This window comes from Symphalangus syndactylus, chromosome 17, assembly GCF_028878055.3.
Source record: "Symphalangus syndactylus isolate Jambi chromosome 17, NHGRI_mSymSyn1-v2.1_pri, whole genome shotgun sequence".
NCBI lineage: Eukaryota > Metazoa > Chordata > Mammalia > Primates > Hylobatidae > Symphalangus > Symphalangus syndactylus.
Genome location: NC_072439.2, coordinates 40572610 through 40597514, shown reverse-complemented (window position 1 = coordinate 40597514; position 24905 = coordinate 40572610). Strand labels below are relative to the sequence as shown.

At 36.9% G+C, this 24905-nt stretch overlaps 1 protein-coding gene across 2 annotated transcripts in view; it reads right to left on the bottom strand.

Annotated features, from left to right (window-relative positions):
- The window catches only part of REDIC1 (regulator of DNA class I crossover intermediates 1), a 91153-nt gene extending 72777 nt beyond the window's left edge, over positions 1–18376 (bottom strand). The window contains exon 1 of one of the 2 annotated variants that reach the window (XM_055250262.1): positions 18200–18376. In XM_055250262.1, the coding sequence (XP_055106237.1) occupies positions 18200–18222 (23 nt within the window). In that variant the 5' untranslated portion in view covers positions 18223–18376. The remainder of the gene's footprint in view (positions 1–18199) is intronic. The other variant, XM_055250263.1, reaches the window with a different exon arrangement.
- Positions 18377–24905: the final 6529 nt, after the last annotated feature.

Here is a 24905-nt window from a genome sequence, read left to right as displayed (position 1 = left end):
ATCAAAATAATAATCGCTAATACTAAATAGCATATATCTTCCACCATTCTAGATACTTCAGACACTTTACATGCATAAGCTCATTTAATTCCATGGCAACTCTGTAAGGTAGGTTTTATTTCTGTACCCACTTTACTGATGAGGAAACTAAGGCAAAGACAGGTTAAGTAACTTCCCCAAGATCACACTGCTTATAAGTGGTAGAGGCAGAATTCAAATCCAGGGTTTCTGATATTGGAGTTCTTAGCCAAAACTGCCTTTCAAGTATGTCAACTGAGAATATACAAAGTTGTTCATTTTTCCCAGTGATTTTCATAAAATTTACCAATGACAATCACTGAATACCCCAGACTTTGCTACTTATTGAATATGTTCTTTAATATACTTCCCATTAACTTTGTTCCCCCATGCAAGAACTAACCAGGCCCAACCCTACTTAGTTTCTGAGATCAGGCATGTTCAAGATGGACTCGCTAGAGTCCAGCTGACTCATTAGCTATGTCTTAATTGACCATTTGAACTCATTGAGCAAAGAACCCTATATATTCTGCTGCATGCAGCATCGTAAGTGTACTGCTGCCATTCAAACTTTACAAAGAAAAATGAAAAAAATTTTCATTTTACCAACTTATTTGCTAAGACTAAGGAGGACCTGAGAAATTAGTTTATTCTCCATCATTTTAAAACTCGCAAGGCTTATGCACAGAAAGCAAAGTGACTTTTCAAAGTTCAGAAATATAAAAATTATAACAGCTGGCAATATTACGCAATCCAGACTAAAAAGGGATAACAAAAATAAATGTTTATTGTATAAGCAGTTTCCATGTTATAGAGCTCAGTAAAATTAAGAAATCAAAGTAAATATAGTCTTCATATATGTATGCATTGTGTGATTTTAATCCAGGCTGATTTTCTCTTATCCAGGACATTCATGGCTATCACCAAATTCTACATACTACTTAATGCCCATCCCTATGTGCCTAAGAAAAAAATTAATTAGGAATTTAAGACCAATATCTACATCAGCCTAGCAATCACTAGACTGCAGTGAAAATGAAAAAGGATTCTGACATATATGTCAAAGGTCATTTCTTAAACAGAACATTTTAGATTATTATTAAGGCTATCACTGTTATTAATAGAATGGTATGTCCACATAAACTAAATATTGTCCCGAATATAGTCACTCTCAATTATTTGCACTAAAGAAGAAGAGTGCATCAGTCAGAATTCTTATAAGCAATAGAAAGTATATTTGGCTGATTCAAACAGAAAATAAATTTATTAAAAGAAAAATGGATAGCCAAACAGACCTGCTGAGAAGGCATGCTTGTCAAATGGCAAGAACAAGGAAGTCTAGGCAGTTTTGGGAATATGGCCAAAATCATGCAACAATTATTCTCATAAGGATACCACTGCTGGCACTGGTGAATACTGGATACTGCTGACTATACCATTTCCACTCCTGGACAGCACTTCCCCTGGCATCTCTGTCCCTGAAAATTCAATCCTGCTGCAGCTCCTGCAACTGCCTACTACAAAAACAGATGCACTGCAGTCCCTATTTTCTTGGGTCACTAATTCCTGATTCAATGTACAAGGCAAGAACACCAAAACTGAGTTTAGATCATGTACCCATTCACTAGCTGCAAAACAGACTGGGAAACAAGTATCTAGGCTTGTTTATTTGTTTTTTGTTGTTGTTTGTTTGTTTTTTCAGCTTCTATAGAGGAAGGCAGCCTGTACCTTTCACCAAAACTCCTAAGGTGGTAGACAGATATACCACACATAAACAGGGGCCTCAGATACTGGTATGCCAAAGAACACAAATGTCTACTACACTGCTACAATAAAATGAAAATAGGTAATGATCCAAAAGTCATTTTTATTTGGCTATGTCAGGATATATGTACTCCTTAATAGTTGCTTCTTGTGGTTTGCTTAGGCTAATATAAAAATAAGACAACAGTAATAAGAGAGTATATTCCCTAAGTAGTAGGGGAAACCAGCCGGAACTTTATATATGACAAAAATAAATTAAAAGGACTTGCTAATGAATCCCTAGTAGTCATTGCTAAAAGCATTCCACACTGACTACTGCAGTATTATGTATGTAGTCAACTGTCATAATTACATTGTAAATGGTCTCTTTGATTTTATGCAAATGTTCTCCAATATATTTTACTACATAAGTAATTGCTTTAAAACACAGCTGTAATTATCATTTAGGGATATGATTTCCATAGCACGCCCCTACTTAGCTTTCAACGTTGTTTTACATTCTTCAACTTACGTACTACAACACTCAACCAAAATAAAATATGTGTTTCTCTAATTTTTGTCTTGAAATTTAAATTACTAGAGGACTGGGAGTGAGCTAGAAAGTGGGAATGAGGTTCATCTTTTTTAAACAGCAATTACTACGTTGTTCTGGAAAAAGAATTTTTAAAGAAATATGTACAATCATCTCTTTCAATGAAAGTTTGAATTAACAGTATTAGTTGTCATTATGATAGGTATTGATTCAAAATCATTTTGTACTTAAAAGAAAATTGGTAGGTCATAACCTCTTCATAGAATCCTCCACAAGTTATCTATTCTAGATAGTAGTAACATAAATATTTGTTACATTATTCTTTGCTAAGAAAGAAAAAAATTAAAAACAAAAAAGTATAAAGGGGTTAAAGAAGAGAAGGGAGGGAGAAGGGAAGAGAAAGGAGAGAAAGGAGAAAAAAGGAGTAGAGGGAGAGGGAAAAACAACCATGCTAATTACAGAAACGCATCAGGGCATTTCTGCTCCTTGCTATTACTTCTAGTAAGGAAAGGTTTAAAGGAAAATGCTAAAGAAATACTTTGTTTTTTAAAAAAGTTAAAAAGACACAAATGCAATAAAGTTGCCAAAGAAATGTTTAAAAAAAACCACTAACATGTACATTTTACATGGAGTATGCAAGAGATATTGAAACTCTATTAGAAATTAAAGACTATGAGTGTCATATAAACACCATACACTGTCAGTATTAACTTGTTCTTTTTTGCTTCTTTTGTTTTGTTTTGCTTTTTAGTTTCTTGATCAGTTTGTTTTCTTAGGGGCATTGTGTCATGCAAAAGAAACTGCTCCAGACTGTTAAGCTCTTATAATAATATCTTAAATTTGATGAAAAGTGGAAAATTTAAAGAAAATTAATAGCCCAGTAATTAGCAAATGAAAAACAGGATTTTATGGTTTTGTGACACTGAAATTAATATTAACCTAAAACATCAAAATCTAACATTGTTAGCTGGTAGGCTTATTAACATTCAAGACAGTAACTAGCCTAGAAAAAGTACTTACATTGGCTTTCCACAAAACTAAAGCAGGTCGACCTGATGTGTTAGGAATAGTAATGATATATGTTAGAATGTTATGGCTTTTAAGTAACTTCTCTTATAATGCAACAGAAAAAGTTTTCACATAAGTATGAATTACCAAAAAAAGGTATTAAGGAAAAAAACGTTAAACCAATAAAGCAAAAATTCATCTTATATTTAGAATACAGAGCCTAATTAAAATAAGTTCTCGGAGACCGAATTATTGCAGTATTTTCACACAGAAAACACTGTTCCACAGCTACAAGCTGTAATCATAAACACGAACAGCCATTTCCTGAGTCACACAGTGGAAGATATTTCAGAATGCAAATGACACTCCAACACAGAGGTATATTTCAAGCTATTTCCATTATCACTAGTTCAAGAAGAAAAAAATGAATATACTCATAGTTCCATTAGTACTATCTCTAAAATTTACAAATAGTCTTGGAACATTTAACATATTTTCATCAAAATAACTAAACTGGTTTTTAGATGCAATTTGGCAACTAATTTTATAGCTACAAACTTCGTAAGATTTCCACACAAACATTCCTGATAGTCTTACAGATAGCTAGACACGGATTTGAATTTTAATAAGCAATATTATAAATACCATAAAACATCTACATCCCTAAAACAAACTTTTTTTTTTAATACTTTAAGTTCTAGGGTATATATGCACAACATGCAGGTTTGTTACATAGCTATACACGTGCCATGTTGGTTTGCTGCACTCATCAACTCGTCATTTACATTAGGTATTTCTCCTAATGCTATCCCTGCCCCAGCCCCCCATCCACCAACAGGCCCCAGTGTGTGATGTTCCCTATCCTGTGTCCATGTGTTCTCACTGTTCAACTCCCACCTATGAATGAGAATATGTGCTGTTTGGTTTTCTGTCCTTGTGATAGTTTGCTGAAAATGATGGTTTCCAGCTTCATCCAGGTCCCCGCAAAGGACATAAATTCATCCTTTACTATGGCTGCATAGTATTCCATGGTGTATATGTACCACATTTTCTTAATTCAGTCTAACATTGATGGACATTTGGGTTGGTTCCAAGTCTTTGCTATTGTGAATAGTGCCACAATAAACATAGGTGCGCATGTGTCTTTATCATAGAATGATTTATAATTCTTTGGGTATATGCCCAGTAATGGGATTGCTGGGTCAAATGGTATTTCTAGTTCTAGAACCTTGAGGAATCGCCACACTGTCTTCCACAATGGTTGAACTAATTTACACTCCCACCAACAGTGTAAAAGTGTTCCTATTTCTCCACATCCTCCCCAGCATCTGTTGTTTCCTGATTTTTTAATGATCACCATTCTAACTGGCATGAGATGGTATCTCATTGTGGTTTTGATTTGCATTTCTCTGATGACCAGTAATGATAAGCATTTCTGCATATGTCTGTTGTATCTGTTGGGTATATAAATGTCTTCTTTTAGAAGTGTCTGTTCATATCCTTTGCCCACTTTTTGATGGGGTTGTTTTTTTTTTCTTGTAAATTTGTTTAAGTTCTTCATAGATTCTGGATATTAGCCCTTTGTCTGATGGGTGGATTGTAAAAATTTTCTCCCATTCTGTAGGTTGCCTGTTTTACACTGCTGATAGTTTCTTTTGCTGTGCAGAAGCCCTTTAGTTTAATTAGATCCCATTTGTCTATTTTGGCTTTTGTTGCCATTGCTTTTGGTGTTTTAGTCATGAAGTCTTTGCCCATGCCTATGTCCTGAATGGTATTGTCTAGGTTTTCTTCTAGGGTTTTTATGGTGTTAGGTCTTACATTTAATTCTTAAATCCACCTTGAGTTAATTTTGGTATACTGTGTAAGGAAGAGATCCAGTTTCAGCTTTCTACATATGGCTAGCCAGTTTTCCCAGCACCATTTATTAAACAGGGAATCCTTTCCCCCTTTCTTGTTTTTGTCAGGTTTGTCAAAGATCAGATGGTTGTAGACGTGTGTGGTGTTATTTCTGAGGCCTCTGTTCTGTTCCATTGGTCTATATATCTGTTTTGGTACCAGTACTATGCTGTTTTGGTTACTGTAGCCTTGTAGTATAGTTTGAGGTCAGGCAGCGTGATGCCTCCAGCTGAAAACCCAATTGTCTCAGCCCAAACTCTCCTTAAGCTGATAAGCAACTTCAGCAAAGTCTCAGGATACAAAATCAATGTGCAAAAGTCACAAGCATTCCTATACACCAATAATAGACAAACAGAGAGCCAAATCATGAGTGAACTCCCATTCACAGTTACTAAAAAGAGAATAGAATACCTAGGAATCCAACTTACAAGGGATGTGAAGGACCGCTTCAAGGAGAACTACAAACTACTACTCAACGAAATAAAAGAGGACACAAACAAATGGAGGAACATTCCAAGCTCCTGGGTAGGAAGAACCAAATTCGTGAAAATGGTCCTACTGCCCAAAGTAATTTACACATTCAATGCTATCCCCCTCAAGCTACCACCAACTTTCTTCACAGAATTGGAAAAAACTACTTTAAAGTTCAAATGGAACCAAAAAAACAAACTTTTTAATATAAATCTTTTAAAATGTAACTGCTGACAAGAAGAAAAAGGGTAGATAATGAACTGAGACTATTATAACACAGTTAAGTTTCAAGGAGTAAAAAAATCACACACTGCGTAACAATGGTTCCGTCAAGGACAGACCACTTATACAACAGTGGTCCCATAAGAGTATAATGATGCTGAAAACTTCCTATTATCTAGTGATTGCCCAGTTGTCGTAACATGGTAGCAAACATTACTAACATGTTGTGGTGATCCTGGTAAAAATAAACCTACTGTACTGTAAGTGGTATAAAAGTATAGCACATACAATTATCTATAGCCCATAATACTTGATAATGATGATAAAAGACTGTGTTACTGGTTTATGTATTTATTACTATACTTATTATTTTAGCATACAGTCCTTCGCTTATTAAAAAAAATAGTTAATTGTAGAACAGCCTCAGGCATGCCCTTCAGAAGGTGTTCCAGAAGAAGGCATTGTTATCACAGGAGATGGTAGCTCCATGCATGTTATTGCCCTGAAGACCTTCCTGTGGAACAAGATGTAGAGGTGAAGACAATGAGATTGATCATCCCTAACCATGTGAGCCTAGATTAATATGTGTATTTGTGTTTTCATCTTTAATAAAAGTTTGAAAAGTTTTAATAAATTAAAAATAGAAAAAACAGACTAAGGATTTAGTCTTGTACAGCTGTTCAATGTGTTTTAAGCAAAGTGTTATTACAAAAGAGTCAAAAAGTTAAAAAGAATTTGTAACAAACCTGTACGTTGTGCACATGTACCCTAAAATTTAAAGTATAATAATAATAAAAATTTTTTTTAAAGTTTATGAAGTAAAAAATGTTCCAGTAGTTTAAGGTTAATTTATTACTAAAGAAAGAAAAACATAGCCCTTCTCTCCACTGGTTATTCTAGTTATCCATTCGTCTAATTTTTGAAAACTGGCACAAGACAGGGATGCCCTCTCTCACCACTCCTATTCAACATAGTGCTGGAAGTTCTGGCCAGAGCAATCAGACAGGAGAAGGAAACAAAGGGTATTCAATTAGGAAAAGGGGAAGTCAAATTGTCCCTGTTTGCAGATGACATGATTGTATATCTAGAAAACCCCATTGTCTCAGCCCAAAATCTCCTTAAGCTGATTAGCAACTTCAGCAAAGTCTCAGGATACAAAATCAATGTACAAAAATCACAAGCATTCTTGTACACCAATCACAGACAAACAGAGAGCCAAATCATGAGTGAACTCCCATTCACAATTGCTTCAAAGAGAATAAAATACCTAGGAATCCAACTTACAAGGGATGTGAAGGACCTCTTCAAGGAGAACTACAAACCACTGCTCAATGAAATAAAAGAGGATACAAACAAATGGAAGAACATTCCATGTTCATGGGTTGGAAGAATCAATATTGTGAAAATGGCCATACTGCCAAAGGTAATTTATAGATTCAATGCCATCCCCATCAAGCTACCAATGACTTTCTTCACAGAATTGGAAAAAACTACTTTAAAGTTCATATGGAACCAAAAAAGAGCCCGCATCACCAAGTCAATCCTAAGCCAAAAGAACAAAGCTGGAGGCATCACGCTACCTGACTTCAAACTATACTACAAGGCTACAGTAACCAAAACAGCATGGTACTGGTACCACAACAGAGACATAGATCAATGGAACAGAACAGAGTCCTCAGAAATGATGCTGCATATCTACAACTATCTGATCTTTGACAAATCTGGCAAAAACAAGAAATGGGGAAAGGATTCCCTATTTAATAAATGGTGCTGGGAAAACTGGCTAGCCGTATGTAGAAAGCTGAAACTGGATCACTTCCTTACATCTTATACAAAAATTAATTCAAGGTGGATTAAAGACTTAAATGTTAGACCTAAAACCATTAAAATCCTACAAGAAAACCTAGGCAATACCATTCAGGACATAGGCGTGGGCAAGGACTTCATGTCTAAAACACCAAAAGCAATGGCAACAAAAGCCAAAATTGACAAATGGGATCTAATTAAACCAAAGAGCTTCTGCACAGCAAAAGAAACTACCATCAGAGTGAACAGGCAACCTACAGAATGGGAGAAAATTTTTGCAACCTACTCATCTGACAAAGGGCTAATATCCAGAATCTACATTGAACTCAAACAAATTTACAAGAAAAAAACAAACAACCCCATCAAAAAGTGGGCAAAGGTCATGAACAGACACTTCTCAAAAGAAGACATTTATGCAGCCAAAAAACACATGAAGAAATGCTCATCATCACTGGCCATCAGAGAAATGCAAATCAAAACCACAGTGAGATACCATCTCACACCAGTTAGAATGGCCATCATTCAAAAGTCAGGAAACAACAGGTGCTGGAGAGGATGTGGAGAAATAGGAACACTTTTACACGGTTGGTGGGACTGTAAACTACTAGTTCAACCATTGTGGAAGTCAGTGTGGCGATTCCTCAGGGATCTAGAACTAGAAATACCATTTGACCCAGCCATCTCATTACTGGGTATATACCCAAAGGACTATAAATCATGCTGCTATAAAGACACATGCACACGTATGTTTATTGCGGCACTATTCACAATAGCAAAGAGTTGGAACCAACCCAAATGTCCAACAACGATAGACTGGATTAAGAAAATGTGGCACATATACACAATGGAATACTATGCTGCCATAAAAAATGATGAGTTCATGTCCTTTGTAGGGACATGGATGAAACTGGAAAACATCATTCTCAGTAAACTATCGCGAGGAGAAAAAACCAAACACCGCATGTTCTCACTCATAGGTGGGAATTGAACAATGAGAACTCATGGACACAGGAAGGGGAACATCACACTGCGGGGACTGTTGTGGGGTGGGGGGAGCGGGGAGGGACAGCATTAGGAGACATACCTAATGCTAAATGACGAGTTAATGGGTGCAGCAAAACAACATGGCACATGGATACATATGTAACAAACCTGCACATTGTACACATGTACCCTAAAACCTAAAGTACAATAAAAAATAAAAATAAAAAAAGAAAAAAAAGAAAAACATCTTTAAAAGTAAATTTAGTGTAGCCTAAGTGTATAGTGTTTATAAAGTCTACGGTAGTATACAGTAATGTCCTAACGCTTCATGTTCACTCACCATTCACTCACTGACTCACCCAGGTCAACTTCAGTACTGCAGGCTCCATTCACAGTAAGTACCCTATATGGACGTACCACTTTTTATCTTTTATATGGTATTTTTACTGCATCTTTTCTATATTAAGATATGTTTAGATACATAAATACTTACTATTGTGTTATAATTACCTACAGTATTCAGTACAGTAACATGCTGTATAGGTTTGTAGCTTAGAAGCAAAAGACTATACCATATAGCATAGGTGTGTAGTAGACTAGACCCCCTAGGTTTCTGTAAGCACAGTCTATGATGTTTACACAACAACAAAATTGTCTAATTATATATTTCTCAGAATGTAACCCTATCACTAAGCAACATGTGACTGTATATGTATGTACAAATGTGAATGTATATATACATGCATGTATACATACATATATATACATATACGTGTATATAAATATATGCACATTTAAAATGTTATTTGTGGACAAAAATATTGGTTTTATTATGTTGTCAATCTCTGAAATATTTTATACAAAAACTATTTTCAAAAATAAACTTATTTCTGGCTGGGTGCAGTGGCTCATGCCTATAATCCCAGCACTTTGGGAGGCTGAGGTGGGAGGATCGCCTGAGGTCAGGAGTTAAGGACCAGCCTGGCCAATATGGTGAAACCCTGTCTCTACTAAAAATACAAAAATTAGCCAGGCATGGTGGTCGGGTACCTGTAATCCCAGCTACTCAGAAGGCTGAGGCAGGAGAATCACCTGAACCTGGGAGTTGGAGGCTGCAGTGAGCCAAGATGGCACCAGTGCACTCCAGCCTGGGCAACAGAGAGAGATTCCATCTCAAAAAATAAAAAATAAAAATAAATAAACTTATTTCTCAAGTTAAAATTATATATATATATATATATTTACACACATATATGTAAATATGGGAACATTAAAGCAAAAACAGTTCTTTATATCAGTCATCAGAAGGTTAAACAAAAAGTATAAGCAGTATAGTATACATGTGCTATCATCAATTACTTAAACTGCATATGTCTCTAACAATGTGTTACTCATAGTTTTCAGAAGAAAGCAGTTTTTCAGTATTGATTCCTTATATTTAAATTCTCTTCATAAAATTGCCTGCAATGTTTAAAATTGCATTTCGTTAACAAATTTAAAACTGTTGAACTTTCAATCAACACTCTGCATAATTCACATTAACTGAGAAAATACTTTCTCTACAGATAATGAAGTACCTGGTAAGCTCAGAAGAAATTTTGCCAAATGGAAGATACTATCCAATTTTTGTTTGTATATAAGCATTTAGCCCAAATATTTTCACAAGTACTCTTTGTCATTCCATTTATACCTTATTTTTTACAAGAAAAAACTTGACAAATAAGCAGCAATATTTGATTCTTTTAAACATTTATCTAAATTTAAATGCTACAAAACTGTAGGCTCCTTCAATTGCATTCTGTTCTTCTACAAAAAAAAAAAAAAAACTAACCAATTAAAAGTAGGCACTCTATCAAAACCTTTGTACCAGTCACAATATTCCAATATATCTGAATACCAAAAATATATTTTCAAAATTAAATCTTCTGCAGAATTAAATTTTAAAAGCCTTATATTCAATAATTATAATTTGCTAAGAGCTTCAAAAGTTGAATTTTTGATCAGGTCATTCATGGAATGTTTTAAATAAAAATTTCCAACTGTTTTTGAACAAAATGCCATCAAAGTGTAGAGTACCTGCTTATAAAAATGTTCAATAGGCCGGGCACAGTGGCTCACGCCCGTAATCCCAGCACTTTGGGAGGCCGAGCTGTTTTTGAACAAAATGCCATCAAAGTGTAGAGTACCTGCTTATAAAAATGTTCAATAGGCCGGGCACAGTGGCTCACGCCCGTAATCCCAGCACTTTGGGAGACCTCACCTGAGGTCAGGAGTTTGAGACCAGCCTGGCCAATATGGTGAAACCCCATCTCTACTAAAAATACAAAAAATTAGCTGGGCATGGTGGCAGGTGCCTGTAATCGCAGCTACTCAGGAGGCTGAGGCAGGATAATCGCTTGAACCTGGGAGGTGGAGGTTGTAGTGAGGTGAGATCGCACCATTGCACTCCAGCCTGGGCAACAAGAGCGGAAACTCCACCTCAAAAAAAGAAATGTTCATTAACATTGTAAGACCCATAGGTTAATTTATAACGTAATTATTCAAAGACTCAAATGTTCATGAAATTCAATTAATGAAAAGAAGCAAAGAGAAGCAGCTCATAACAACATACTAAAGCATTCCTTTATATACAACATCAATTTTACTCAAACTACTATAGTTCAGTTACATTACTGAATATATATAGAATAATTCATAAGTTTTGACAATTGTAGTTTCTATATGGTAAAATATCAAGCTTCTTTTGATGCAACTATATAATATATGTAAACCATATAATATATATACTATATAATATATGTAAACCAAGTATATCTCAGCTTCACAGGTTACTTAATTTAGTAAGCACTCCATTTTAACCATTATACTATGGTCCACAAAATTTGTATTCATACAGTTGCAGAAATAGTTTTATCTTCAATGTTGAACTTAACTAAATTCACAATTGCATTAATGATAATATTGGATGTTTCACCTTTGACAGAAAGAACTTTTAAGAAATTTTTTTGATTCCATGAATTAGATGGAAAACTTATTGGAATTAGCTTATTTTCTGTTTGCGGCATTGATGACACTGATATAAAATTGGCATCACTCAACTCTTTATGAATTTCTCCTAATAAAAGACACATTTACAGCTATCACTTTTATTTTTGAATATACACAAGAAAAAATTAAATCAAAATAAGTGGAATTAATTTAGAAGTCATTTGATGTAAATGAAAACTCGTACTTCACAGATTAACTGGGCCTTCCACAGTTATATATGTTAAATTGTTATCTGCAGGTATAATCTCCTCAAAATAACTACTGAATTTGAGAGTAAATTCTGATGCTTTTTCAGTAGATTTGTGTCTTCAGAGTTTCATGTGGTCAGTAATATAACCATGGGAATGCTAAATATTGGCAAACATGCACGATTTACAGTTTCATCACCAACATCCTTGAAAAACAAAACATCAGTAGTCAAATTTTCATTATACATTAACTTTTCCTTTATTTGAGCTCTCTGCTCCCAAAAAGATTTATTGCAAAAGCATTACCAAACAATGAGAAAAACAGCTGTTGACAAACCTACTATAGCAACAGCCTTCACACTATTCTTTGTATCCTCTCTGACAGGACTGATACGCCTCTATTCTCTGCAAACATTTCATTTACTCCTAATCTAAAATTCCCCACATCTCCTATTGACCCCAACCCAAGCATAGGAGCTACACAAATCTCAGACTTCAGCATGCATTCGTATAACTAGCTGGTACACTAAGTACCACTTAGTACTTCTCCCACCCTACCTAGCAAGTTAGTTGTCTCTAGCTTCTCATGTTCCAGCACACTTCCATTTTATGAGCAAGGGCCCGTCATACTGTCTTTAAAAGGAGTTGTTTGTTAATTTCCATCTGGAAAGTATCAGAAAAATAAGAGCTGGATTATCACTGGATGTCTTTCAGATTTAACCTCATGTTAAAGTGAGAACTCTCTTCATTGCACATATGGCTCACACACTAATAGAACCAGGCAGAGGGTTAAAAAAAAAAAAAAAGAACGTTCATTGAATCTATCTGGGCTCATTTTAACAGAACTATTAATGGTAGTTTATATTTAGTTAAAAAACAAACACTCTGAGACAAATGCTAAACTGGGCATGCTACTAGGACCACAGGCATAAACCTTGACCGTTTCAGGCAAACTAGGATGATGTTCGCTGTACGTTTAAGTATTACCCACATTTAACAGACGAAGAAAGAAACACAGAGAAGCATAGAGACAGAGGCTACTTTACTGTAACGCTAATTAAGCTTAAGCTTCATGGTCCTTCACCTGAATATGCCTCTTCCAAGGCCCTGTATCTAATTTTGCAGTCAAAATTTTGTATTCTTTTTCCACAAACAGGGCTCTGCACAACCTGGATCTGCTCCTGTATGGAAAAATTTAGTAATTAACCCAAATTTACATAGCCTGTGATCCATCCAAAATGAATTAGGACTTGTGTGGATTGAGTTTAAAGAATAAAGTTATATCTGAAAATGGAAAAATGGAAAAATAGTATTATATTTGTTTTCTACCAGAATCCTAACTGGTATCACTATCTTGGAGTCTCTCCCCACTATATTCCAATCTCAATACCACTAACACCACAAACTAACAGTCATAAGATACTATTTTCACTATGTGACTTCTGAATTTGAATGACTCCTCAATAACATAAATTTTCAACTTCTTTGTCTAGCTTACAAACTCACCATCAAGCAGACATATGCAGACATTATCTCCAACTATTTAGGTAATGCTTTTCTGTTTTGTTTTTCTCCATCGAACCTTCTTTTGTCGTTGCCTCTGAGTAGCCAAACTCTCAGCTAAACCTATCCTATGTTCTACTATGGTTCACATTACCTATTTTTTATATCCTATTTTGGCCTCTGACATTAAATATTTTCTAACTTAATGGCAAGTCATACTTTTCTTCCCCAATACACTACAACCTTATAGAAAAAGACTAAATTTCAGTTACTTTGTACTTACAACTGGCACAGTGCTTGGTACATAGCACTCAATAATATCTTGCTTAGATGAACTAGGTCTAGGCCTACATTTACAAATGGTAACCTCTCCCTCACCTAAATTCCAACAGAACTTTGCCTAGGCCTTTCTTATGACATTGATTGATTCTCCAATCTGAATTATAAAAATAAACCTCCCTAATTTAAAAAAATCTTATACTGCATGTATAGTGGTATATTTATAGATCTATAGCCGATCTGATTCTGAATAGCATTTTGCAGACCAAAGTCTGGTTATATGTTCCTTCTTTCCTACTACCACTTTCATATCTGAAGTAAGTATGAATTTGGTGAAACTAGTCATTAATAAACAAGAAAATAAAAGAATCTTTTCAAAATTAAAAACAAATCAATGCTTACATATGTTGTCTCTCAAATCTGCACTTCAACCTGATTAGAAAAATACAGGGTCTCAGTGGTGCCTTCCAGCAAATATGAAACATATGTGAGAGGTGTAGGTCACTAATTCCCAGATAAGTCAAAAAAAAATTTTAACTGGCGGGACTTACAATAGATTGAAATTTTAACTTTGTCAAAAAAGGATTAAAAACAGAAGGGGGTATTTTAGTATCAAAAAATTTAACAAGGATATAACTTCAGAAAAAAAGAAAAAAGAGTTCATTAAATTGAAAAACCTGCTATTATCACTGATTAGCAAGTCTCAAAGAGACAGTAGCTTGGGAACTACTATCATATACATGTAAATTAATTTCTTAGATCAATCTCTTTGCCCTCAGTGAGACCTTGGTTTGAAATGCACTGTTATGAGATCTTGCAAAGATGGCCAAAACCAAAACAGTAAAGCCAAACTAAGTAAGCAACTAAAAAAGGAAAATAACGGAAGCTTATTTCTCATCACTGGCTCTTTCCTTTACAAAAAGACATTTTATGTATGACTGGTAAAGTCCCTAAATTGAAGAGCAGCAAAGGGTCAAATGCCCAGTTTGGTTTATATAAGAAAAGCTGTAAAGATCTTTGCAACTATAAAACTGTAAAGATATTGCTATCAAATGATTCTGCAACTAAACTCAACATATCAGGTTTCTATAACATACAAGAACAATCTACTTCAAATTAGTGTATGCAACCTGGTTGCTATTACTAAAACATAAATTTGCTTCATTCATTCACTTGAGAAAAAGTATATAGAGAGCCCTTTATTAACTGTTTAAGTGTCTTAATGCAGACTCACCTAGTATAGCAAACTAACATTTTTCAAGTTCTTTAATATCTTCCCTTCCAACTTATCTTCCCTTTCCTAAGAAGCCTTGCTGAAACCTAGATCTCCAATTTGATCAATTATTTATTTCACCTCCATTTTAACTTTTAAGAACCAGTGTTCGCCCGGGCGCAGTGGCTCACGCTTGTAATCCCAGCACTTTGGGAGGCCAAGGAGGGCGGATCACGAGGTCAGGAGATCGAGACCACGGTGAAACCCCGCCTCTACTAAAAATACAAAAAAATTAGCCGGGCGTGGTGGCGGGCGCCTGTAGTCCCAGCTACTTGGAGAGGCTGAGGCAGGAGAATGGTGTGAACCCGGGAGGAGGAGCTTGCAGTGAGCCGAGATTGCGCCACCGCACTCCAGCCTGGGCGACAGAGCGAGACTCCGTCTCAAAAAAAAAAAAAAAAAAAAAAAGAACCAGTGTTCGATTGTTTCCCTTTGGTGCTTGCTCTGTTCACTATTTCTGTCCTTCAAGGCTTAGTGTAACTTCCTGTTTCTCATTTCTCTGAATTTCCACAGCCCTTTTTTGTGGTACTTTTATTTACTTTACTTGTGGCACTCATCTTTCTATATAGCATAGGATGGAGGGTAAGCACACTCGACTCAAATCCTAACTCTGCCATATACTAGCTGGGTGACTCTAGTCAAGTCACTTAACATTAATTAACTATGCTTCAGTTTCTCCATCAGTAAAATGGGAATAACATTTGTATATAAATCATAGCATTTTTAAGAGCAAATGAATAAGAAGCACTTAGAACAGTGCTTGTCCTATTTAAATATCTATTATTATAGTGATTTACCTAATTTTAATCTCTACTTTCTCTCATAGGTTCCTTTTGTGGACTAGATGTATTTTTCTTTTCTGAATCCCCCCCTGTACAGCTTACCAATTCCCTAAACGGGTAGTCAGGTAAAAAATATATTTGCTGAATTACTTTCTGTTGAAGGCTCTGGAATTGTTCTGAAGGAACTTTAGAATTGTTCTCCAATCACTTCACTTGTCTATATTTTAAGTTCCTAGCAGTTCTTCTTAAAATGTTCAGCCAAAAACATCCCTAACAATGGAGGGGGGTAAAAAGAACTCCAGGATGGTTTGGGATAAAGATTAAAATTTCTATTCTATTAGCTCCAATCAGCTGCCACTAGTTACTAAAAGCACTAGTTCAGATTGAGGCCCTTTAGGATCTTGGCACTATGAGTGCCAAGATAAACTAATCTTGTGTACCCTTGCCTGTTCTGAAAGTAGAAAATGGAGATACCCATTTTTTTTTATTACCAATCTGGGGCTTTACCCTAAGAAGCCTATCCCTCCACATAAAATTTATTTAAAATTGCAGTTTATCTGAACATTTCACAAGAGTTTTTCATTGCACTCTACAATGCAAACATGTTTGTGTGAAAGTTGATCACGCAAATTGAGTCATTCTTGTGATGTCCAACCACATCAGAGTTGAGATGCCAGGAGGCAAAAGCACTCAGGGCACATAGCATTGCTCCAAAAACGTGATTCTCTGCAAGCCAAGCTGCTGAAACTGACTAGGACCAGTTATACCAAATAACTACTAAAATGACCTCCCAGGAGGTCATTTTAACTACCACCATCACCCACCAATCAAAGCTTGCCAGCTTCTCATAACTTTACTACTGTCAATGAACTTTCTCTGAAAACCATATGTAACATTTCTCTTTTTTTGTAAAATCCCCACCCTTTTCTTTGTTCTTCAGACATACCAAAGACATACTTTGTGTATGCCCTGAATTGCAATTCTGCCATTTCCAAATAAAACGTTAAATTTAGAGATGTGTCTCTATATTTTATTTTGACTTTGACGTTTGTATAAATTTAAACACATATTTTCTCCTAATCTCTGATTAAAACTGATGCTTCGGGGGGATGTAACCATGTTTCTTAAACCCCCTGGTACCTAATATCTCCAGATGCTGCACCTCCAGGTGCTGCAGTACACCTCATTTTCAGAAACACAATCCTACATTACACGTTTCCTGCAGTATATTGTTTTTGCATCCTCCCAATAGCAACTAAAATATTACTCCCAAAATAGCCATAAAAGTTTGTGATATATGACAGAATAATAGCAACATCTACATTTTAATAGTGCTAAGCATTTGTAAAATTATTTCATAGAATCCTATTTAATATTTTAAAGAATACTAAATTCAAAAACATCACATTATAAGCATGTATCAACTAAATCCCGTTGAAGCCTGTAAGTAAATTTTCACTTTTCTCCAAAGTACAAGTCTGCTGCCAGAACACTAGCCAGAAGTAATTCAGGTAAATTTCTAAAATACAATGCTAGCATATTCAACAGGATAAAAGTGCATGCTAAAATTATCAGGCATAGATACGATATTTAGTGAATACAAAAGCTGTCTTTCCTCCTATAAATTCTTTAGAATTTAAACACATTATAATCTAACCATATAATTACTGTCCTGGGTCTACTTGTGACAAAAAAATTACATGTAATGGCTTCTTGTTTCAATCAAAACAATTCTTCTCATCAAGAACTTTGATCAAATGAAATTACAGGCCCACATGATTTTCCACCCAGCTGGACTTTAAGGTCAATAACAATGAATAGGTTATATAAAACTAAATTTTCAATCTATCACACTTTATGTGATCAATCCTAAATACAAAATAAATGGCAAATTCGCTCAAGTTATTCAAGTAAAAACGGTTCACTTTACTTCCCTTTAAAATACAAACTATAATTTGGATTTATGGTGATACTGCTGCCCTGCCATTGATTTAAGTGCAGCTGGGACTGGGCTGTTTCACAACAATTTCCAAATTCATGCAAAGACTATATATCAACTCAGAAGAACCTAAAAGAGGTGAAGACACGGAAAGAAGGCAGTAGGGGAGGGCTCAAGTGCTAAAAGGCCTCATTAGCGTAACAGGGCATAGGACATGGAGAAGGGGAGGAGGGGCAACAGGGAAGGTTACGCACAGTTGCCCCCACAGGTGAAGTCTTTGTAAAGGCAGTGAGTGGGGAGAAGCTGAGTTACTTTTGTTTTAGGAGTAGAGACATGGTTCTAGAGTCTCCAACCCGATTTGGATAACAATAAAAAGACCCTTTCCTTCCAAATTCTTTCCAGCTAAGGCTGTGACCTCTCCGCCAGGAACTGGAAAGAGGCGTCCTAGGAATGAATGTCCTAGTCTCAAACTCCAGCTGCACAACTTACCGGGACCCCCCGACCCAATTCATCTTCCCAAATCTTTTGACACTGAGGTGCTTGTGTCTAGAGCTCAGATATCTAAGCTCTTCGGCAAATCGCAGCTTCAGTGGGATCCCGCAGGGCCTCCTGACAGCGTCAGGGCCCGAGGAAGCTCCATCTGGTCCACCGCCTGAGGCCCAACCTCCCAACAGCCTCTGCGGCTTCTGCGGGTTCCTTCCGGTCCTGATAGGGCCGGCCGCAAGCGGACGCTGTGGCAAAGCAGCCGGCCTGGCTGACAACGTTTTAATCGCTGAGGCAAGGCAGGCCTAAATAAATGGAAGCCTAAATATCTGACAGGGGCCACAGGATTAGTGTTTCAAAACATCTCCATCATAATTTTATCTACTTCTGACAGGTCTTTGACGTCTTTTTCGAGTCAGAGACCAGACTTGAGAAAGAAAAAGAAGGCAAGGACACAGTTAAGGATCGCTAACCTTAAAAATGTTTCCCTTCCCATTTGTTACCCCATACCCAAGTTCCTTAAATATCCTTCAGGTGCAGTTTTACTACTCCGTAAACAGGTGTTTATAAGAAACATAGTTCTGTAGTTAGTTACCATTCTCAGCATTGAGTTGCTAAGAGAGCTTAATCAGGCCGGGCGCGGTGGCTCACACCTGTAATCCCAGCACTTTGGGAGGCCAAGGTGGGCAGATCACGAGGTCAGCAGATCAAGACCATCCTGGCTAACACGGTGAAACCCCGTTTCTACTAAAAATACAAAAAATTAGTCGGCCGTGGTGGGACGCGCCTGTAGTCCCAGCTACTCAGGAGGCTGAGGCAGGAGAATTGCTTCAACCCAGGAGGGTAGAGGTTGCAGTGAGTCGAGAAACTCCAGCCTGGGCGACAGAGCAGACTCTGTCTCATTAAAAAAAAAAAAAAAAGATAAAAAAAGAGCTTGAGGAAGAAGTGAGGAGCGTCTCTGCCCGGCCACCCCGTCTGGGAAGAAGTGAGGAGCGTCTCTGCCCGGCCGTCCCGTCTGGGAAGTGAGGAGCACCTCTGCCCGGCCACCCATCGTCTGGGAAGTGAGGAGCACCTCTGCCCGGCCACCTATCGTCTGGAATGTGAGGAGCGCCTCTGCCCCGCCGCCCCGTCTGGGAAGTGAGGAGCGCCTCTGCCCGGCCGCCCCGTCTGGGAAGTGAGGAGCGCCTCTGCCCGGCCGCCCCGTCTGGGAAGTGAGGAGCGCCTCTGCCCGGCCGCCCCGTCTGGGAAGTGGGGAGCGCCTCTGCCCGGCCGCCCCGTCTGGGAAGTGGGGAGCGCCTCTGCCCGGCCGCCCCGTCTGGGAAGTGGGGAGCACCTCTGCCCGGCCGCCCCGTCTGGGAGGTCTACCACGGAGGCCAGACGCAATGTGGGGGCTGGACGTGGTGGCTCATGCCTGTAGTCCCGGCACTCTAGGAGGCCGAGGAGGGTTGATCACTTGAGGCTATGAGTTCGAGACCAGCCTGGCCAACATGGCGAAACATATGAAAAATATAACAGACCAACCAACCAACCCAGCAACAACAAAACAGGTCTACCCTGGAGTCATACTCTAATTTTTTCTATTCTCCTCCCTTTCTGATCCTTTATCCCACTTTCTTTTTCTTCCTCTTCCTTCTTCTTCTTTGTCAAATAGAGGATTGAGTTATTATCATTGATCCAAACAAAGTCCCTCTCTCATTTATTTTCTTTAATTCCTACCCCTCATTTCTATTCCCCGTCTTCCCATGTGCAACCTTCCTAATATGTTTGATATGCATCTTTTTGTTTGTATGTATTTTTAGAAAATGTTTATTGTTTTGTGTGCAAAAAAAATTAATAAAAAAATAAAAAATAAAAAAAGAGCTTGATCAAAACTTAATTAGATGTAAAGGTCCAAAGATGTTAAAATCTTTACTGAAAAAAAAATCTCAAAACAAAAATTGAATTATGCTATTTGTTTCTGTATTGTTTGTATATCCCTACAAAACAATTATCTTACAAACTGTCCTATATTATTTTGGTTAGAAACTAGGCATCTCTTCTTCCAAATAAATGCACAAATTACGTTTTTTTAAATTGCCATGTTTTTTTCTGGAACATAACCTGGGGAAGATTTCACAATTTGATATATAATAATCGATTTTTTGTTAAATCATTGGAAAATAGTACTTAGAATAGGATTATGTCCCAGGGTAGATATCTTGTTTAATCACAAAAATCCTGTTTTTTATGACAAAATTCAACAAGGTGTATCTAAAATTGAATTAGACCAAGTGAGTTCCGCATTTCCGAGAATATTAGACTTTGACATGGAGTTGTTTTTTCAGTAACAAAACCATACAGGCAAGGAAGGAGCGATGGCCCTGTGTATTAGCCTTTCCTACTTGCAACATTTTAAAACATATTGACTAAATTAACTGAAATGGGAAATAATTTGCTAAGGGATTAACTAACTCTTTTTTTCTTTATTGTGAGTAAAGGGACATAAGGAGAGGTTGACCAAGTTGTTGGGTAAAGAACTAAGAGCTGGCACTGCATTTGTGGGAGCCAAAAATTAAAACAATTGAACTAATGGAGATAGAGACTAGAGTGATGGTTACCAGAGGCTGGGAAGGCTAGTGGGGGATAGGGAAGTGGGAATGGCTAATGGGTAGAAAAATATATTTAGATAGAATGAATAACATCTAGTTTTGATAGCACAACAGGATGATTACAGTTAACATTTATTATACATTTTAAACTAACTAAAAGAGAATAATTGGAATGTTTATAACACAAAGAAATAATAAATGCCTGAAGTGATGGATACTTCATTTACCCTGAAAGATTATTATGCATTATATGCCTGTATCAAAATATTTCATGTACCCCATAAACATATACACCTATTTATACCCATTAAAATTAAAAAGAAAAATACATAAAAATGTTAATAAGAACTGAGAGCTGGATGGGCCATCTCTTCTCCCTTACTAGAGTCATTTCTTTCCTTCTAGTCACAGGGAGGCAGTGAATAAGGCTAAGGAAAGATTAACCTATGAGATACATGTTCAGACAAGATATTTACTGGGTTTTCCTTCACAGAAAAAGACATTTCCTTATGAACTTGGTATTAGGTAGTTATGTGTAATAGCTGAAATGTTGACCTAAAATCTCATTTTCAGTGCTGTTTATGCCTCCATGAGTAAGACTAGCATGACTGATAGATAATAAAAGAGTCCAATGCTATGCTATTTTAGGGCCAGTAGAGCAATTAGGTAATCTCTTGGGTCAGGAAACAGTTCAAGAAAGCAATATGGCACAGATGAAATACTATTAAGCATTTGTTGAAAAGGAAATCCATTCGAAATTCTCAAACCTTAAACAATTTATCTTTACCTATTTCTAAAAATTATTTACTTTCTAGATATTCATAATCTGAACATGCAATACATACATAATATATATTATATATACATTTATGTAGATACATATATATAATTCTCTTTATTACAAAAATAATTTCTGATGTTTTACAGTTCACAAAACATATATAGTCTCTCATTTGTATTCTATATATATAAACTCCATTGAATCCATCTCTTTCATGGATATTGGTAGTGTACCTGAGAATATCACACTTGAGAGCACAGTGATTGGAGAATTATTGGTTTTAAAAATTATTCTCATTGTTTCTTAAGATCTTTTCTAAGACGATTTCTTCTCTCTTAAGAAAATTTTAATATTCTCCCATATAAACACACACGAAGTTGAGACATTTGTGTGGAAATTAGGCCTAAGTATGTTTTTTACTACAGTAACAAAGATTTTTTTCTCCTCTTTCCTAGTTTGGAATTCAAACTAAATTAACATTCTCTTAGCTTTAATTTCATACTGCCAATAGAAAAAAAACTGAAAGAAGGCCGGGCACGGTGGCTCACGCCTGTGATCCCAGCACTTTGGGAGGCCGACGGGGGTGGATCACCTGAGGTCAGCAGTTCGAGACCAGCCTGACCAACATGGCAAAACCTCATCTCTACTAAAAATACAAAAATTAGCTGGGCGTGGTGGTGGGCACCTGCAGTCCCAGCTACTTGAGAGACTGAGGCAGGAGAATCGCTTGAACCTGGGAGGCAGAGGTGGCAGCAAGCCTAGATTGTGCCATTGCACTCCAGCCTGGGCAACAGAGTGAGGCTCCATCTCCCCCAAAAAAAGAAAGAAAAGAAAGAAAGAAAGAAAGAAAGAAAGAAAGAAAGAAAGAAAGAAAGAAAGAAAGAAAGAAAAGAAAAAGAAAAAACTGAAAGAAGTACCTTGACATTCTTAGTTTTTTACTTAAATGCCATATATTATTGACTCAATTGTCCATATGGCTTCCTGTCTTCTTGAATCCTTCCTCTGCCTTATCTGAAGACTTGTGCCTAGTCTCAGACACTAGGACCAACTCTTACCCTTGAGAGCAGGGAGAGGTGAATGGTGAGAGTGAAATTTAAGTGGTTAGAGTTAGGTCTTCACCTAAGTGGCTCAATATCAAATCAAATTTCACGTTGACATTTTCCACACTTCAGGTAACTCACTTTCAACCTTCCTTGTACCACGATTCAGGTAACAAAATTTCTGTCTTGATCATTTCCCTCATAAACAATTCTTCATTCTCACAAGTCTCTCACTCCAGATGCTGAAAGCTTCTTCCTGCACTACAACCTCATTATCAGTTGGTAAACTGATCTACCTCCAGCTAAGTCCTGTTTGAATCTCTAGTGTCCTTTGCTTCTAGAGTTCTCACTGCCATGCTCCTCCCCTAATATGGCTGTCTCTGGTTGTATGTATTGCAAACCACTTGCCTCGACTGCCAGCTGCTGTCTGCATCCTTCTGTGTACCATGTTCTGCCTAACAGCATCCTGTCATCACCCCTAGTTAGGGTTACCCTGGCCTTTAACCTGTCCTGTCGCTGCTAACCCTTTTATGTGTAGCTGTTAGGAGATGTGACATAAATGAAAGGCAACCTTATCTTGCATACAACAAAAGCAAGAGCTTAGGTATAAAAGATTTTGGGAATAACTTCCATGACCACTATTATCTGTACATACAGGCTTAAAAAGTCTTAATGGGATGACGGAGTATGCTACTAATATGGCCAGCTATCAAAAAAACTTGCATGACTTTGACACTCATGTGTCAGTCAATCTGTTGAATTGAACGCAAATGAAGAGATATGTGATGATTGTCAGAATTAGTATGAGTACATAAGAAAGAAGTTTTAAAATTTTAAGAATATGGTTACTCATGAAAGTGAGGATAGTTCTTTGTGATAAACTCAGTAATGAAGATCATTTAATGCTGAGATGGGTTTTATATTCTAGCACAGAGATTTGCAAACTTCTATAAAGGGCCTAATAATACATATTTTAGTCTTTGTTGCATCCACCACTGTGGCTTGAAAGAAGCCATAGACAGAGAGTAAATGAATGGGTGTGACTGTTTTCCAATAAAACTTTATTTATAAACACAAAAATGAGAATTTTATACAATTTTCACAGGACAAAATATTCTTTTGAAGTATTTTCAACCACTTTAAAAATGTAAAAATCACTCCTAGCTTAAAGGTCATATAAAATTAAGTGGCAGGCTAGATTTGCCCCACCGGTTGTAATTTGCCAACTTCTGTTCTAGCTTAATGCACATTTTCCTAAGCTTCTAATTGACTGGAAATGTGTATGTATGTTGGGGCCCAGCTGCTGGTGAACAAAACCGGCTGTAGCTACTGAGCATACTCAGTGTCACTTAGAAATCCCCAGAAGTTTCAGAATATATATCACTTCTGTAAGATTTCAGTAGATACCACAAGCGGAAGAGCAAGCAGAAAGGGAGATTTCCAAGAGTTTTAATGAGATGGGGGGCGGGGAGAGTGAAAAGCAAAAAAATGGTTTTTCCATATCCAAAAATATACTCAGCCCTGACTACAAAAAAATGCTCTTGGCCGAGCACTTTGGGAGGCTAAGGCAGGTGGATCACTTGAGGCCAGAAGGTTGAGACCAGCCTGGCAAACATGGCAAAAGCCATCTCTACTAAAACTACAGAAATTAGCCAGGTATAGTGGCGCACCCTTGTAATCCCATCTACTCGGGCTGCTGAGGCACCAACCTGGGAGGCGGAGGCTGCAGTGAGCCGAGATCGTGCCACTGCACTCCAGCCCGGGTGACAGAGAGAGACTCTGTCTCATAAAAAAAGCTTTTTACATTTTCAAAAATATGCAGAATTGTCCTTGACTGTTGAACAATTTAAATCCTCCATTATGGATATGAAGAATTTTAAGACTCTTAGTTTTTATCAAATAACCAAATGGAAATAGGAAGTAGCCAGTAGATTATCTCTACAGCTAAACAAAACAAACAAAACAGAAACTTGCAAAAGACAAAGGATTCTTGAAAAATGAAGTAAGGTCCTAGAGAATCTATTTCCACCATCTAACACCAGCTGAATTCCCAAATGGTTAAACTTTCATTATAAGTGCTACCCCACTCCAAGTAAAAACTACCTAACACATGGGAGTAGTAAACATGAAACATTGCTCTCATTTATTTAATAGTCGTCACCTTGTAAGTAAATATGAGTACATCAGATCTCCAGTTATGGGGCTGGAAGATTTTTAGCATAAGGACAAGTAGGATGGAGGGGAAAAAGGGAGAATGGCTAGAGGCATTGCAAATAATTATTTTCTGTAACACGGAAGACTTT